Source organism: Xyrauchen texanus, chromosome 48 (assembly GCF_025860055.1).
Source record: "Xyrauchen texanus isolate HMW12.3.18 chromosome 48, RBS_HiC_50CHRs, whole genome shotgun sequence".
NCBI classification, from domain to species: domain Eukaryota; kingdom Metazoa; phylum Chordata; class Actinopteri; order Cypriniformes; family Catostomidae; genus Xyrauchen; species Xyrauchen texanus.
This window is the reverse complement of record NC_068323.1, coordinates 11,309,152-11,325,526: the sequence shown is the minus strand read 5'-3', so window position 1 is coordinate 11,325,526 and position 16,375 is coordinate 11,309,152. Positions and strand designations below refer to the sequence as shown.

At 40.4% G+C, this 16,375-nt stretch overlaps 1 protein-coding gene across 2 annotated transcripts in view; it reads right to left on the bottom strand.

The window, feature by feature from the left end:
• Positions 1-13,532, bottom strand: part of LOC127639965 (glypican-5-like) — a 58,397-nt gene extending 44,865 nt beyond the window's left edge. For both annotated transcript variants that reach the window (XM_052122324.1, XM_052122325.1), the window contains exons 1-3: positions 13,175-13,532; positions 11,469-11,630; positions 4,246-4,955 (exon numbers count right to left, since the gene is read on the bottom strand). In XM_052122324.1, coding sequence (XP_051978284.1) covers positions 4,246-4,955; positions 11,469-11,630; positions 13,175-13,346 — 1,044 coding nt within the window. In that variant the 5' untranslated portion in view covers positions 13,347-13,532. The remainder of the gene's footprint in view (positions 1-4,245; positions 4,956-11,468; positions 11,631-13,174) is intronic.
• Between the last annotated feature and the right edge of the window lie 2,843 nt (positions 13,533-16,375).

The window sequence follows — 16,375 nt, the reverse complement described above, 5'->3', positions numbered from 1 at the left end:
TAGCGCCAGACCACATGCAGTGTGAGGGCCCCATTGTCCTCCATGTCCATGCCAATGTTGGGTGCCACAAATAGACATCTTATAAACAATGAAGGAGATATCATAAAATATTCTGCACAGCCTAATTCATGAATGGTGTTACAATTAGCATGCACAATACAGATAATTGATTCCCATTTTTAGTGCATCAACCAATAAAGTAGGTCTGAACGATTTGGACAAAAAAAATCTTATTGTGATTATTTTGAAAAATATTGTGATTGCGATTTGAACTATGATATGAAATTAACATAAAAAAAAAACTAGTAAGTGTTTACTTTTAACCAAAATTCATGGGGAAACATGCTCTTCTGACAATAGAAATACTGTTCAAGAAAGGGTGTTCACATTTATGTAATCTTAAAAAGAACCAGATTAAATACAAATAAATACAAAATATAGAAAACACATGTGGTTTGACAATCGCACTATTGCAATTTTTATTTTATTCCAATTTATCATTAAGCCCTACAATAAGGCGTTCTTCTAAAGCTCAAAACATACTTAACTACACAAGCTCAAAAAATAGGTGTGTTCCCAAATGTGTATGAATGCTATTCATAACACAATACAAGTATTCATTGCATTTTTAGCATTCCCACAAGGGGCGCTATAGCGGGCATTATCATAATATGTCTTCTGAAGATATCATTAGATATTTCACAATGTCAATATCTCAAGTCTTCTGTCTGGTTCGGTTTCGGTTTTAGTGTCGGGATCCGGACACTCATGTTCCATGTCATGTACTGTATTGGCGTGAGTGCGTTTTCCCCTACGGGGTTGTTTATATTTGCTTTCCCCCTTTTGGAGTTTGGTTTATTTTTTGCCCTATTGTTTGTATTAATAAATTCCTTTATTTTTAACTCTGCACTTGGGTCCCGCCTCCTGCATTCTCTGACAGAATGAACTGGCTAGAATGGACCCAGCAGAGTTTTCATTTTCAAACTGTTTCTCCTGCCTGCCAGCATGCAGAGCACTTAAGGAGACTGTGCAGGGTACGGCAGGAGGACAAGTCCATGTATCAGCCAACCCGAGGACGAGGGCACCCCCCACACGGAAGTGGACAGCTCAGCCAAGCCCACTGCTGCTGACCACCAGGAGGCAGAGGCTGGTACAGCAGCAGTGCCCCTCACTGCCCGGAAAAGGGGGAGGTTATTCCCCAGTCTCTGCCAGTGCTCACAGCCATGGAGGCTGTTTCCCTGTCACTGCCAGTTCCCTCGACCATGGAGGTCATTCCCCTGTCACTGCCTGTGCTCACAGCCACGAAGGATGTTCCCATGTCAATGCCAGTGCCCCCGGAGGCCATTCCAGTTACTGACTGTGCTCAAAGCCATGAAGTCTGTTCCCCTGCCACTACCAGTGCCCACAACCACGGAGATCATTTCCCTGTCACTTCCTGTGCTCACAGCCACTGAGAATGTTCCCCTGTCCCTGCCAGTGCTCACGACCAAGGAGGTCGTTCCCCTGTCACTACCAGTGTTCACGAGCAAGGAGACCATTCCCCATACTCTGCCGGTGTTCAAGGCCATGGAGGCTGTTCCCCTGTCATGGCCAGTGCCAGAGCCGTCCACGGCTAGCAGCCTCCCTTCAGTTCACTGCCTCCTATCTAGCAGTCACCGCCCAGTCCTCTGACCCCTGTCCAGTGGCCGTCACCCAGTACTCTGTCGTCTCTGCCCTGAGGCCTTCTCCCAGACTGCCAGAACCTGCCTCCGCCCTGAGGCCTCCTCCAAGGTCGCTAGACCCTACCTCCGCCCTGAGACCTCCTTGCGGTTTCGGTTGTATTCCATGCCGTTTGCTCTTCGGTCCGTCTTGTTTCATGACTGGAGCATGGTGTCTGTATCCTGACCCTTCTGTATGGTTAGGTTTCAGGTTTGGTGTCGTGACCGTGGATGTGTGTTGCGCACACTTTGCAAAAGTGTCCTGTCTTGTTTTTGACACCTGTTGCTTGCATCGCATGGCATTTGCCTCACGATGTACGCTTCTGTTTTGTTTAGTGTGAGAACACGTGGCATCGCTTTGTTTGGCATTGCTACACATTCTTTTGTCTTGTTTGTCAGTTGGAATGGGTGTATATTGCCTTATTGTCTTGGTGATGTGCACTCATGCCATTCATGTTTTGTTGTCTTGTGAGAGCATGTGGCTTTATTTTGTTTCTGTATCGCTGTGTGTCTTTCTGTCTTACGTCATACAGCATCTCCTTGTTTGCTTATTATTAGTTAATTTGCCTCACCTGTCCCGTTAACCCATTTTATTTGTTTGCTGTCCAGTCCTAGTTCGTCTTATTTCCAGTCTTGTGTGTCTTATGTTATTCAGTCGGTCTTGTGTCTCCAGTCGGTCTAGTTAGTCGGTCTTGCCTGTTTGTTGGTGCTGTTCTTCATCCCATCCCTGTCTGGTTCGGTTGGTCCTGGTTCTCCGTTTCCCTCCGACCCAGCTATGGATTGTTCGTTTTCCCCTATGGGGTTGTTTATGTTTGTTTTCCCCCTTGTGGGAGTTTTGGTTTGATTTTTGCCCTTTGTATGTATTAATACATTTCTTTATTTTTAACTTTGGGCTTGGGTCCTGCCTCCTGCATTCTTTGACATATTCTGCAGTGTCTAAGAATGGCTTTACAATTAGCACATATGTTAAACAAACCAATTCCCTTTTGTTGCCAATCAACCGATAAAGCCTATGTCTAAAAACATATTCTACTAAATATATTCTCTCAGCTTCTATGAAGACAGCTCTGCCATGACAGTTGTTGACCTGAACAAAAAAAATTACTGTAGAAGATTGCCGGCTATAGCGCCCTTTATGGCAAAGTTGAGAATGCAATGCGTAATTGCATTTTGGCTGGCAATTCTAAGCTTTTTCAGGCAGGTGTATGAGAATGCTTCTTAAACTTGACCTACCCACATACAGCTGTCAGCACCATGTCCTGATGGGTGAAAGACATGCTGTCACGGAAGCCCTGATCTGTGTTGACCTTACAGCCATGTTTCCAGTGAAACGTTTGAGTGATAGAGACCGGCAGACAGTCGTCCTGAGCCATGCACACAGACCCTGGCATTAATGGTATGAATAGCCACAGGGTGGAAGGCTGGGTATAAATTTACAGACAGCCATAGTCACGCTGGCATGACCGACACATTTTTTACACTATGTGTCATATTACCACATAACTACTAATCACTGTGCTAATAATAAACCCTCTGCAGATGTAATTATTGCAAAGTTTCATAACGGCATTGAGAGCAGGTCGATCTTTTTTTAGGGGAAGAGCTAAATTAAAAGAATTGTAATTACCCCAACATTTTTTATACTATCATCATTTACTCCATCTGCAGTTGTTCCAAACCTTTATGACAAAATATATTAGGTAGTTTGACAGCCTCAGTCACCATTCACAAAAAAAAGCAATTAAAGTGGTGAACATTCTGACAAATATCTTCTTTTGTGATCCACGGAAGATAGAAAGTCATGCAGGTTTAAAAAAACTTATTTTGTGACCTATCCCTATAAGATTTAAGTGCATGTAGCAAAATAATTGTTGTGGATGGCATAAATAACTGCTGTTTAACTACAAATCGATATAGCAACACATTTTTAGTACTTATAAATATAACATAAAAAAATTCTAAATTAATTTTACTGGATGTTAATTTCTGACACCTGTCTTTTTTGATAGAGAATTAAGAATATAAACATAAGTAAATCTAAAATCATCATAAATGTACTGTATATCGCAATTAGTTACATGAAATAAGAAATAACTTTCAAGTTTAAATATTCTGTACAAGTGAGAATTATTCCACAAACAGTCTTTAGAATATACAACACCACACCACTGTGTCTAAAAGGGAACCGTCTGGCTGGGGAAACTCTTGCATGAGTCGCATGTGACATTAATTCACTGTAGTGTAGACCCACAGAAACCCTACAGCTACCCCTAACCCTAACCTTAACCCTACCCCTAACCCTTCCTTTAACCTTAACAGCAAACACGACTCTAGCATGTCTTTCCTGGCCCAACGGTTCCATTCTAGACCTGACTGAACCATTGTCACAGATTTGCAACAGACTAGCCTTTGATTGGCTGTGAAATACACAAAATATGTTGCTGCAATTGCATGCACGCCTGACCTTAATTAGTTCAGCACATGTTGCATCTCCTATATCCCATAAAAAATTTATTTGTTCTTTGAATCAGTGTGTAGCATGACTCACCACAGCACTGAGATGTGGCCCTTTCAGTTGGGCTGTAAGTATGGCATCATTTATCCTCTCCCGGATGCGTAGAAGGGCCAGCTCCAGCTCGTTACCTCCTGCCAGTGCCCCACTCAGCCCCTCCAGCAATGCTACATAGCGTCGCCAGGGTCCATCCAACTCGGCAAGATCTGCCAGACAGCCCCGCATCACATTGAGACATAGTCCTCTACATGGTCGGATCAACGTCAAGCCACGGCAATGTGGGCAAAACTGCATCCGCACAAGTGCGTGTCCACATTGGCGTGCCAACCCTACCATCTCTGTGGCATTCAGCAACTCACCACCCACCGCCAGAGCCCGACTTAGGGCACGTCCAGCAGCTAGTGCCCTAAACAGCTCCTGAAAAAGGTCTTGTGGATGAGAGCCGAAGGGGTTGACATCGTGCCGCGTGGCACGCAAGCACTCACTTCCATCGAAAGACCAGATAGATACGGGGGAACCCAAACCAGGATTGACTAGGTGTTGATAGACCAACGGGAAGAGTTTGTCAAAGAAACTATTGACAGAGCGTTCCACGGAGATGTTCGCGCTGCCACGGAGGTAGGCACCAAGCTCAAAGAAGAGGGTAGACACTATCGGCCTTGCGTCTTGAGATATTGGCTCGTAGGCACTGTCGAATAGGGAGTAGGTGTGATTTAATGTAAAGGAGAGTAGAGAATGGAAGGAATCTGTGGGAAAGAGAAACAAAAATAGAAATGCAAGACTGAACACTAGAAAAATTCAAATGGACTTTTCACACTTTAAGTTGTTAAACCAGGGTCATTCTTAACCCCGGGAAAATGGAAACCTGTATTTTCTACGTTTCACACTCAGTACCTTTATATGGGCTTTTAAAGTTAGAATTCAGTTGGACTAAAACAATAATTAGGCTTAATACTTTTTCGTGGTAGTTAAAATGTCATGTAAACACTTTAGATAATTGTGCAGACCGAACATGTTCTTGACAAATGAACCCGAACACAAGTGTCTCAAGATGCGTTTTTAAAAGATCAATGTTTATAACTTGACACGCCATCTTAAAATGTGCAGCTCTTGCACGAGATGCTAAAAAAATGGCAAGGCACATTGCAACAGTCAAAGACATCTGTCTAGCACATTTACATAGAATATTATTGAAAAACATGTGAAACAAATGTTTGTTGTGAACAGCCACCAAGATGTCCATCTGTGAAAATATCACCATATAAGTCAGCTCTATCTGTTAAGTCACCTCAAATATACAAAAGCAAAAACAAATAATAGCACAGTACATAAACGTTTCTGTGACTGTACAAACTATTCCTTAAAGTGCAACGTTAATGGCCCTAAAGCTAGGAAACACAAAAATATACCACATGTTTGCGTCTGTGAACAGCTATTTTGTAAAGTCAACACAGATGTACAAACATTCGTAACATAAGAGGAGCAACAAAATTGTGGTCATTTTGTTTGACATTTACTAGCGGGTCAGATGTACCAGCAAGTCTCGGTATACCTCGGCCTGGTTTCACAATGTTTATGACACTTTTTTACACATCTATTCTCTCTTTCCATTAGGTTAATGGGAGCTGACAATGTTTAATCCATGGATCTTCTGGGTTGGCGCTGTTGGGATGAAGGTTTTGTTGGAGATATGTGACACGTGCAACTATCTTATAACCAATTTTAGCAGCCAGGGGTGTCATACTATACCATACAATGCTTATATGTGACAAATGGAAATTGAAAATCTTACCATACACATTTTTTACAATGGCATATAAACTTTTGTGTAACGTGACAGACAGGTATTTATGTAGACAGCTGGTAGGGGTGCAGTTTGTTTTAGTGTCATCTTATTCATAAAAACCAAAGCATTCCAATTCAGTCATGTTTCTAAATGAATGATTAGCATGCTATGAATGAGCCAAACATGCTCGTTCTTTATTGATGGAAGAACAAAAGAAAACCTTTTTGTTTGCTGGTCTTGCCTGGTATAATAGAAGATTTAAGCAGGTCTTTCAGCTTATCCAAGATGGTTCTGAGCTGGTTTAAGATGGCCTTTGCTGGATTAAGTTGGTTTCCAATCTTAGCCAATCCAGTATTCAGATGGTTTTAACTGGTTTAAGATGATCATTGTTATTTTAAATTGGTTTCCAATCTTAGCCAAGCTTGTCCTCAGCTGGTTTTACCTGGTTTAATATGGTTTTGGCTGGTTTAAGCTGGTTTCCCATTTTAGCCAAGCTGGTCCTCAGCTGGTTTGATCCAGTTGATGATGGTTGTAGATGGTTTAATGTGGTTTCCTAGCTTAGCAAAGTCGGTCCTCAGCTGGTTTAAGATTGTATAAACTGGCTTAAGAAGGTCTCCCAGCATAACCAAGCTGGTACTCCGCTGGTTTTAGCTTGTTTAAGATGGTTGTAGCTGGTTAAAGCTGTTTTATCATCTTAGCCAAGCTGGTTCTTTGCTGGTGTTACCTTATTGAAGATGGTTTCCCTGCTTAGCCAAGCTGGTCCTCAGCAGGTTTTAACTGGTTTCAATATGGTCTTTGCTGGTCTCCCAGCTTAGCCATACTGGTTCTCAGCTGTTTTTCTGGTTTAAGATGGTCTTAAGTGGTTTAAGCTGGTCTCACTGTATATCCAAACTGGTCCTTAGCTGGTTTTATCCTGATCAGTTGATAAGTGCCCAAAACCAGCAAACTGACCAGACTGACCAGGCTTGTAAACCAGGTAAGACCAACCAACTGGCAGGTTTTTAATCTGTTTTCATTTGTTTTTCAACAGGAAAGAGGCTATCTGTAACAAGCCTTTAAGGTTTTGCAAGAAAATCAGTGGGTTCCTGAAATGCAGCATCACTGGTCTTGCAACCGAGGTCAGCATTCCTACTTTCACTAATCTCCTGATGGCATTCAAACCATCCCGTAATTCTAACAACATTATGTGACTGACCTTCTCAGGTCAGGAATGGGCATCTGGCTTCCCACTCACAAACCCAAAACCACATAGCTAAGGTAGGGGTGTCAGATGAATGTTTAGGAAGCATAACAGGTGGTTGGTGCTGGCTAGTGGAGAACATTTTAAAGTTCTGGATGTAGAATGACACTTTGAGATATATAAGTGAGTCACTGGTAAGTTGTACCAGCTGCAAACATTAACTAATTGGAATCATAACTCATTGGACCACCCCAAATTATTCCAAGCCATACAGTACCATAGCTTTTAGGAACAGACCCAAAATGTAAGTCGCTATTCAGAGGTGGCCTTTTCAGTCCGATGGCAATTGTAAATTAGCTGTATATGTAAATTCTTAATATATAAATCTATAAAACATCCCAAATTAAACCTTTAAACTGCTGAATGTCTAAAAATCCCTTCTGGTGTGTATCCTGGCAACTACACCCAAACACCTTGATATCGTGTTACATTGCTGGGTATTATGCCTGGATCTTGTGACAGGGCTCTTCTCACATGGGTCTGGGCCATGCAGGTATGTGGGTTGAGGTCACACAGATTGTATGGGTCATCGAGGGTGCCCGGGATCACCACAACTAACATCTGACCATTGGGACAGGCGGATTGAAGGGTAAACTTGGATGACTGTACCTCAGATCACTCTATTAACTCTATAATGATCAGTGCCTGTTGGATTTGGTCTGGGTCCTTCTTTAGAGCAGATCAGTGTCCGAAAGTTTTCGCTCACATGTTGTACTCAGTCCAGGACTGAAATTAGATCAAGAGAAGGTGAGGTAGCGCACAGTATTTTTAGTGCCTTTTAGGTTGGTGAGGATAGTTGAGCTCTGTTGGTTAGCAAGTATGTGAGTAACAAGTTTTGGGTTTGCTTTTAAGTCAAATTACTTTGCTAAGAAGGGTAGAGAGATCCCAGACTGGTATTAACAAATACAATTGAAGTAACTGTATTGTTACAAACAGATTTAACAACATGATAACACTGATTGAGTTCCAGTACCCTAGGTCTGGCCACATAGCAGAATCACCAACAAGCGGCAACTCCTATTAGACATATTTGCATTGACTCCAAGGTATTTACCTTCCCCTGTGGTGCAACCAGAATGATGGAATTTTCCATGCTAGGTGAACAAACCCTTTGACAGATTCTAGAGAGAGTCAACTAGGTTTTTTTTCATATTTGAATAATCACTTTACCCTTAAACACACAGGGGTATTTAAACCAAAGCTGTCTACATTAAAAATCCTCTTTCACATGGGAATGAAAAACACTTTACGAACCTGTTTTCTTTTTTAAACAGGACACCAGCTACAACAATGTGAAAAGTAGCCGAAAAAGACAACCGATCTTTTCAGAAGCTCTCATTATATAGGAATACATTGAAGTTCACTGAGACGGATCGCCAAGGATACCAAAGGAATTTCAACATTTCTCTCTTGGTTTGCTTCAAACTCATTAAATAGTCACTCGGCTGGTAGAAAAGACTGGGGACTGCGACCGTGCCCTTTTCCTGTGAACCTGAATGGGTTTTTGTGAAGTATGAGCGGACAAATTGGAAGAACTTAAATATTTAGTTAGGTTGGGTTAGGGGGTTTTAGTGTCATATATTTGAAGCTGACATGGTTTAAACAAGGTTGATAAAGCCATATGTTTAACTTAAAACACAATGGAGTGAGATAATAACATGCACAGAGCCTGTGTGTTTGTAAATGTGTGTGTGTGTGTGTGTGTGCAAAAGAATCTGATTGGTTCTTTTTGTTTTATTCAAACACTGATTCTGAAAGGACTTGTTCTTATCCTCAAGCGCCAATCAACCCCAAAGAGGCACATGTACTGCTTCAGAGGAGAACGCAGTCAGATAAAGGATCATTTTGTGAGCTTGACACAGCAGACAAAAAGAAAATCTCGAAATAACATTCAGACATTCATGGTGTGTGACTGCTTTTTGTAGACTCCTTTTTCTAGGTTGCACCACAGTTTCTTAGGCTGGCATTCTTCTGATATGAATAAGAGACATGGCTAAACATATAATCCCTAATAATGGAACAAGCTAAAGAGAGAGCAGATTTGAAAATGTTCTTAAGAATATGAGAGTGATGCTTGCCCATAGAGTCAATGCCACACTGCTAAAGTGTTCAGGGCTGCATTTCCCAAAAGCATTGCAAGCTTAAGTTGATCTTAGTGCCCATTGGTGCCAATTGTTTCTACAATCTACTTAGGCTTTCGATGCATTTGGGGAAATGCAGCCCAGGTTGCATCTGGGCATTGCTGTGCAGTTGGTGTGCACATGTGTCCTGATTGGTTTCTAAGGCATTGCTTGGTTGTTGTTAGGGTGTTCTGAGGGGTTGATAGGTGGATGCTTATTGGTCGAACAAGCAAGTCTCTATGATATTCTGTTCCCTAGATATGACTAGGGGTCCCTAAGTCCCTGCTTCGAAAGCTATGAGTTTTTGTTCACCTATCTTAGGATGAAAATAATTCTGATCGCTTAAATAAAGTAACGAAGCAACTCAATACATGACTTAAAGGTATTTGTATGTTGATGTTTCTTCAAATTCTGCCACTTTTAGCACTTCTAGAAAGTAAAGTCTTGATAAAAACATTTTCCGCACTCTTACTATCACTTCTTTGTCTTGCTAAGGCTAACTTCATAGTTAACATTTTATGTATCCTAAATACACACAATTAAATGATATTTTCACAGTTTTTCTGTAATTTAGTAAAATTACAGCTTGAATTATGGGACAGTCATATTTTTTTTTTCAATTGATAGAGATGATGTTCACAAAAATATTGCATTTTTTTCACTCATTGTTTAGATTATCACAGTTTTAAATGTGTAATAATTTGTATTTTTATAATGGATTTTCGTAGTTTAATATTAGGAGTCTTGGTCAGCAACAAGGCTAAAAACGTTCCAAAAAGAATTGATGAGGGCCTGGTAAAAAAAGTTTTACAAATCAGTTTTAATGAGAGGGAAAAAAGAATAATATCTCACGTTTTTATTGATTGCATCAGTTTACGCGGCGGACTAGCAACTGATGCTAGGGGCTCTAGCCTTGAGCCTCATCGTTAGTGTGACTGTTTCCCATACCTGCTGACACCGGTCCGAATCTCGCTCCGAGCAGCTCGAGCAGAACAGGTTACACACGCAGACTGTAAATGCATAACTCTTGATTTCAGAATCGTATAGAATGGAAGGGAAAAATCGTTCATTTATATATAAACAGGGTTGGGAGGGTTACTTTTGAAATGTATTCCACTACAGATTACAGAATACATGCTGTAAAATGTTATTTGTAACATATTCCGTTAGATTACTCAATGTCTGTAACGTATTCTAAATACTTTGGATTACTTCTTCAGTTGCGTATAACAACTTTTAATTGCAACGGTGAGCAAATAGAAGTAGCAAAACTAATAGTGATGCTTGGCTTAGAGGCTTACCTTTAACGGTAAAAGACTGTAAAAATGCTAAAGTGGTGGCGTAGTGGCTAAAGCACAGGGCTGTTAATCAGAAGGTCACAGGTTCTAACACCTTTCTAGTCCTTGAGCAAGGCACTTAACTCCAGGTTGTTCCGGGGGGATTGTCCCTGTATTAAGTGCACTGTAAGTCGCTTTGGATAAAAGCGTCTGCCAAATGCATAAATGTAAATGTAAATGGTTAATAGGTAGTTAGCTTGAAATATATGGTAAAAAGTTATCATCTATTTGGGGGCCTCAGCAAGTATTGACGCTGACTACCACCCCTGGAGTCGTCAGTTTGAATACAGGGCGTGCTGAGTGTCTCCAGCCAGGTGTCCTAAGCAACCAACTTGGCCCGGTAGAGTCACATGGGGTAACCTCCTCATGGTCGCTATAATGTGGTTCGCAATAGGTGGGGCGCATGGTGAGTTGTGTGTGGATGCTGCGGTGGATGGACGGTCTCAGACGCAGAGGCAACTGGGATTCATCCTCCGCCACACTCTCACCATGGAATGAGGCGAGTCACTACGCCACCACGAGGACTTAAGAGTGTATTGGAATTGGGCATTCCAAATTAGGGAGAAAAAATGTTTTCATATATTTAAAAAGAAAAAATTTTCGATGTAAAAAGTTTGATTTTCCTGTTTAATTAATGGTAAAAATATACTATGTATACTATGTTTAACAGGGGAGTGCATGTACTTTTTACGGTGACCTAGCTGTGGTGCAAATGCAAAAAGTACATTGCCCACAACAGCCTTCCCATTAAGCTTTACTTCATACCACATACGTACCCTGGAAGGAAGAGACATGGCCTAGGATGAGAAATTTGAGTTCGAAGCTATAGGAGAGAATGTTTTGGAGTGTGTCTCTCTGGGCAGCTGCATAGTAGCTCACTTCCATCTTCCGGGTGCAGCAAGTGGGACCCTGGTGCTTGCAGATAGAAAGATCTGCATCTATGGAGGAATAACATGTTATTTATTACCTTAAGTTGATGCACCCTCATAAGTTAATGTAAGTAGAAGATAAGGTGCATGTAAAGGAAGCACACATGAGCAAGAGTGTGTGTGAGTCTGAGAGATACCTTATATAGATCAAGACAGATGATATCTGCTGCGTTAGTCACCCTGCTCTATAAGACCAGTTTTACACCGATGGGACCTCATAAGCCATGCATTAGAACAGCTGACAATCACAGTGATACTCCTGAACTCTCTCACCCCCTGCTCTCGGTACACAGGAAGTGATGCCTCCCTTTCAGGCTGCCTCGAAACTTGAATGGATAGTTCACCCAAAAATAAAATGTCGGTCACCATTAACTTACCCACATTTTTTTTTTAGATACAATGACTGTAATTGGTCACTGTGGATAATATTCTGCCTAATATCTACTTTTGCATAAAAAGTCATACAGGTTTGGAACAACATAAAAGAAAGTAAATGATGACAGAATTTTATGTAAAATAATGAAAGTTTGTTTTGCTCATATTTAACTAGGTGTCCAATGTGTCCTTTCCAAGCGAGAGTTTGATATGCTCACAACTTCATGACAAGTTCCAACATTTTTGAGCTGGCTTATACACATGAATGACTTTTTGATTTAATACTAAATGTGGATCATGGAAAACATTCACCATTTGTCCAACAGGAATGGCAATCCAGTAAAGTCAGTCAACACCTGACATTTCTGATTTATGGTTTGTCATCACAATGACACAACGTTAGATGAGTCTTTCAGCTACATTTAACATAAATAAAACACAATAATACTAATAAATAAAATGTAAATATATTGTGGATCACCTTAAAATTGGTTACTTGACAGGTCAAGGTTTGTATAATTATTATACATTCAGTTTTTATGAGATCACATTCACATTGCGAGACTTTATGGAATATCTGTACTTCTAAAAATGCAAAAGAAAAAACTTTAAATAACAAGTAGTTGAAAATGTGTATTTTATATGCACATTGTTATTGCTACTTTGAATAAAATAACTTTTCCATGCACACACATACACAAAAAAGTATAAATAAGCAAATAAATAAAGCAAATCGTGGCAAGAGCAAGATTTAAACAAATCGTTTATTAACTACATTTATTTAAATATGCATTACTTTGCAAAGTATAAAATTAGTTCAGTTAATGACAAATCAAATGAAGTTGCTTTGCCATTTTACCAAATTGTACTGTTTGAAACTCCTCATTCATTTCAATTAAATATGTCACAAAGTACACTATTTAAAGATGACTAAGTTCAGTTTGATAGAAGTTTAAAATACAATTGAAATGTGTAAATCTTTTGTATGTGTGTGTGTTCATTTCTTATATGTTAATACAGAATTAAGTGGAATTGAATTCTATTCTGCGAGTCTCTGGACTGCCCAGTCAAATGGCTGAATAAAAGACATTTGGAAGTAATCAAAGTCTTTGTCAGAATGTGAACACATATTTTGTAAATTACTATGACTATAATAATAATACTTTATATGAACAAACCTGTTGCTGCTGTCTCTGGAACCCATTTTAATGAACCGACTTGGCGCAGCTGGAAAGCAGTTTTAACTTCATGACAACTTTGTGCACTGGCACATTCAATGCCCCATATTAACGGACAGAAAAGCAGTATCCAACACATCCAAAATAAACGCGGCACTGTCCTAGGGAGCATTGCACCATTTCAGTCCAAATAAAGCCCTGTGAGCCAATGTATTGGAAAGAGAAAAACAATCAAAGACAAGTACAAAATATTATCCAGAAGAAATACACATTTAAAAGCCGGTGATTGAAGTATCTAGAGAAAGGGTTTCACATGCTGCCGTGATTTGACAGGCTGGTTTGGAGACATGCGAGGAAGGGCCATGTGTGGGAAAGTGTGTCCACTGTGTGTGTGCGTGTGTGTGTGTGTGTGTGTGTGAGAGAGAGAGAGAGAGAGAGATCGCTGGCTTTCAGTTTTGAACGCCCACTCCAGTTACTCCCCTTCCCTTTGCCCGAGACGCAGGACCAAAACTATATCTGCTCATGTTTCCAGGATAATTAGACAGACAGACAGACAGACAGACAGATAGATAGATAGATAGATAGATGAAAGAAAGAAGACAGACAGATAAACAGACAGACAGACAGACAGACAGATAGATAGATAGATAGATAGAAAGAAAGAAGACAGACAGATAAACAGACAGACAGACAGACAGACAGATGAAAGAAAGAAAAGAGAACAGACAGACAGACAGATAGACAGAGAGACAGACAGATGAAAGAAAGAAAGAGGACAGACAGACAGATAAACAGACATACAGATGAAAGAAAGAAAAGAGAATAGACAGACAGACAGACAGATGAATGAAAGAAAAGAGAACAGACAGACAGACAGATGAAAGAAAGAAAAGAAGACAGACAGACAGACAGATAAACAGACAGACAGACAGATAATTAGACAGACAGATGAAAGAAAGAAAAGAGAACAGACAGACAGATAGATAGACAGAGAGACGGACAGATGAAAGAAAGAAAAGAGGACAGACAGACAGATAAACAGACAGACAGACATACAGATGAAAGAAAGAAAGAAAAGAGAACAGACAGACAGACAGACAGATATATAGATAAAAGAAAGAAAAGAGAACAGACAGACAGACAGACAGATATATAGATAAAAGAAAGAAAAGAGGACAGACAGACAGACAGACAGATATATAGATAAAAGAAAGAAAAGAGGACAGACAGACAGACAGATAATTAGACAGACAGACAGATAGATGAAAGAAAGAAGACAGACACCTTGACAGATAGAGATAGATGTAATTTATTATAATAATTTTAACTAGCAAAAGTAGTGAACGCTTTATACGCTATATATACACTCACCTAAAGGATTATTAGGAACACCTGTTCAATTTCTCATTAATGCAATTATCTAATCAACCAATCACATGGCAGTTGCTTCAATGCATTTAGGGGTGTGGTCCTGGTCAAGACAATCTCCTGAACTCCAAACTGAATGTCAGAATGGGAAAGAAAGGTGATTTAAGCAATTTTGAGTGTGGCATGGTTGATGGTGCCAGACGGGCCGGTCTGAGTATTTCACAATCTGCTCAGTTACTGGGATTTTCACGCACAACCATTTCTAGGGTTTACAAAGAATGGTGTGAAAAGGAAAAACATCCAGTATGCGGCAGTCCTGTGGGCTAAAAATGCCTTGTTGATGCTAGAGGTCAGAGGAGAATGGGCCGACTGATTCAAGCTGATAGAAGAGCAACTTTGCCTGAAATAACCACTCGTTACAACCGAGGTATGCAGCAAAGCATTTGTGAAGCCACAACATGCACAACCTTGAGGCGGATGGGCTACAACAGCAGAAGACCCCACCGGGTACCACTCATCTCCACTACAAATAGGAAAAAGAGGCTACAATTTGCAAGAGCTCACCAAAATTGGACAGTTGAAGACAGTTGGACAGTTGGTCTGATGAGTCTCGATTTCTGTTGAGACATTCAGATGGTAGAGTCAGAATTTGGCGTAAACAGAATGAGAACATGGATCCATCATGCCTTGTTACCACTGTGCAGGCTGGTGGTGGTGGTGTAATGGTGTGGGATGTTTTCTTGGCACACTTTAGGCCCCTTAGTAACAATTGGGCATCGTTTAAATGCCACGGCCTACCTGAGCATTGTTTCTGACCATGTCCATCCCTTTATGGCCACCATGTACCCATCCTCTGATGGCTACTTCCAGCAGGATAATGCACCATGTCACAAAGCTCGAATCATTTCAAATTGGTTTCTTGAACATGACAATGAGTTCACTGTACTAAAATGGCCCCCACAGTCACCAGATCTCAACCCAATAGAGCATCTTTGGGATGTAGTGGAACGGAGCTTCGTGCCCTGGATGTGCATCCCACAAATCTCCATCAACTGCAAGATGCTATCCTATCAATATGGGCCAACATTTCTAAAGAATGCTTTCAGCACCTTGTTGAATCAATGCCACGTAGAATTAAGGCAGTTCTGAAGGCTAAAGGGGGTCAAACACAGTATTAGTATGGTGTTCCTAATAATCCTTTAGGTGAGTGTATATATATAGTATATATATATATATATATATATATATATATATATATATATATATATATATATATATATATATATATATATATAATGATATGTGTATATCTTGCGGCACCACCCCAACCCGGGCAACAATTTTGGGTGCGTTCACATTTAGAACCACTAAGTGTTCAAGAGAAGAAAGAAAGTCATACACATCTGGGATGGCATGAAGAAAAGTAAACGATGAGAGAATTTTCATTTTTTGGGTGAACTATCCCTTTAAATGCCATAATCTCGCCTCCTCTGTGTTAAATCTTTAAGCATACATCGAACTCTGGGCTGATGGAAATGAGATCACCCTTCAGAAATAGCTTTATTTAAAATGCACCTTACTTTAGAATACAAAATTGCCAGTCAACAACAGCCATTAGTCTGGGTGAATTGTTATTTGCAAAGTACTTAAACTGACCTTCTCGTCTCTTTGACACGCAATTTGGGATTCTTTATACTATTTGAGTTTGTTTGCACTGCAGCTACCGGATGAATCTGAAGTACTTCTCATTACACCGCTGTTCCACTAGATGGCGATATGCGGCAAACATATCAACATGACTCAACATGACACTGTCGCTGAGAAGAAGAGAAA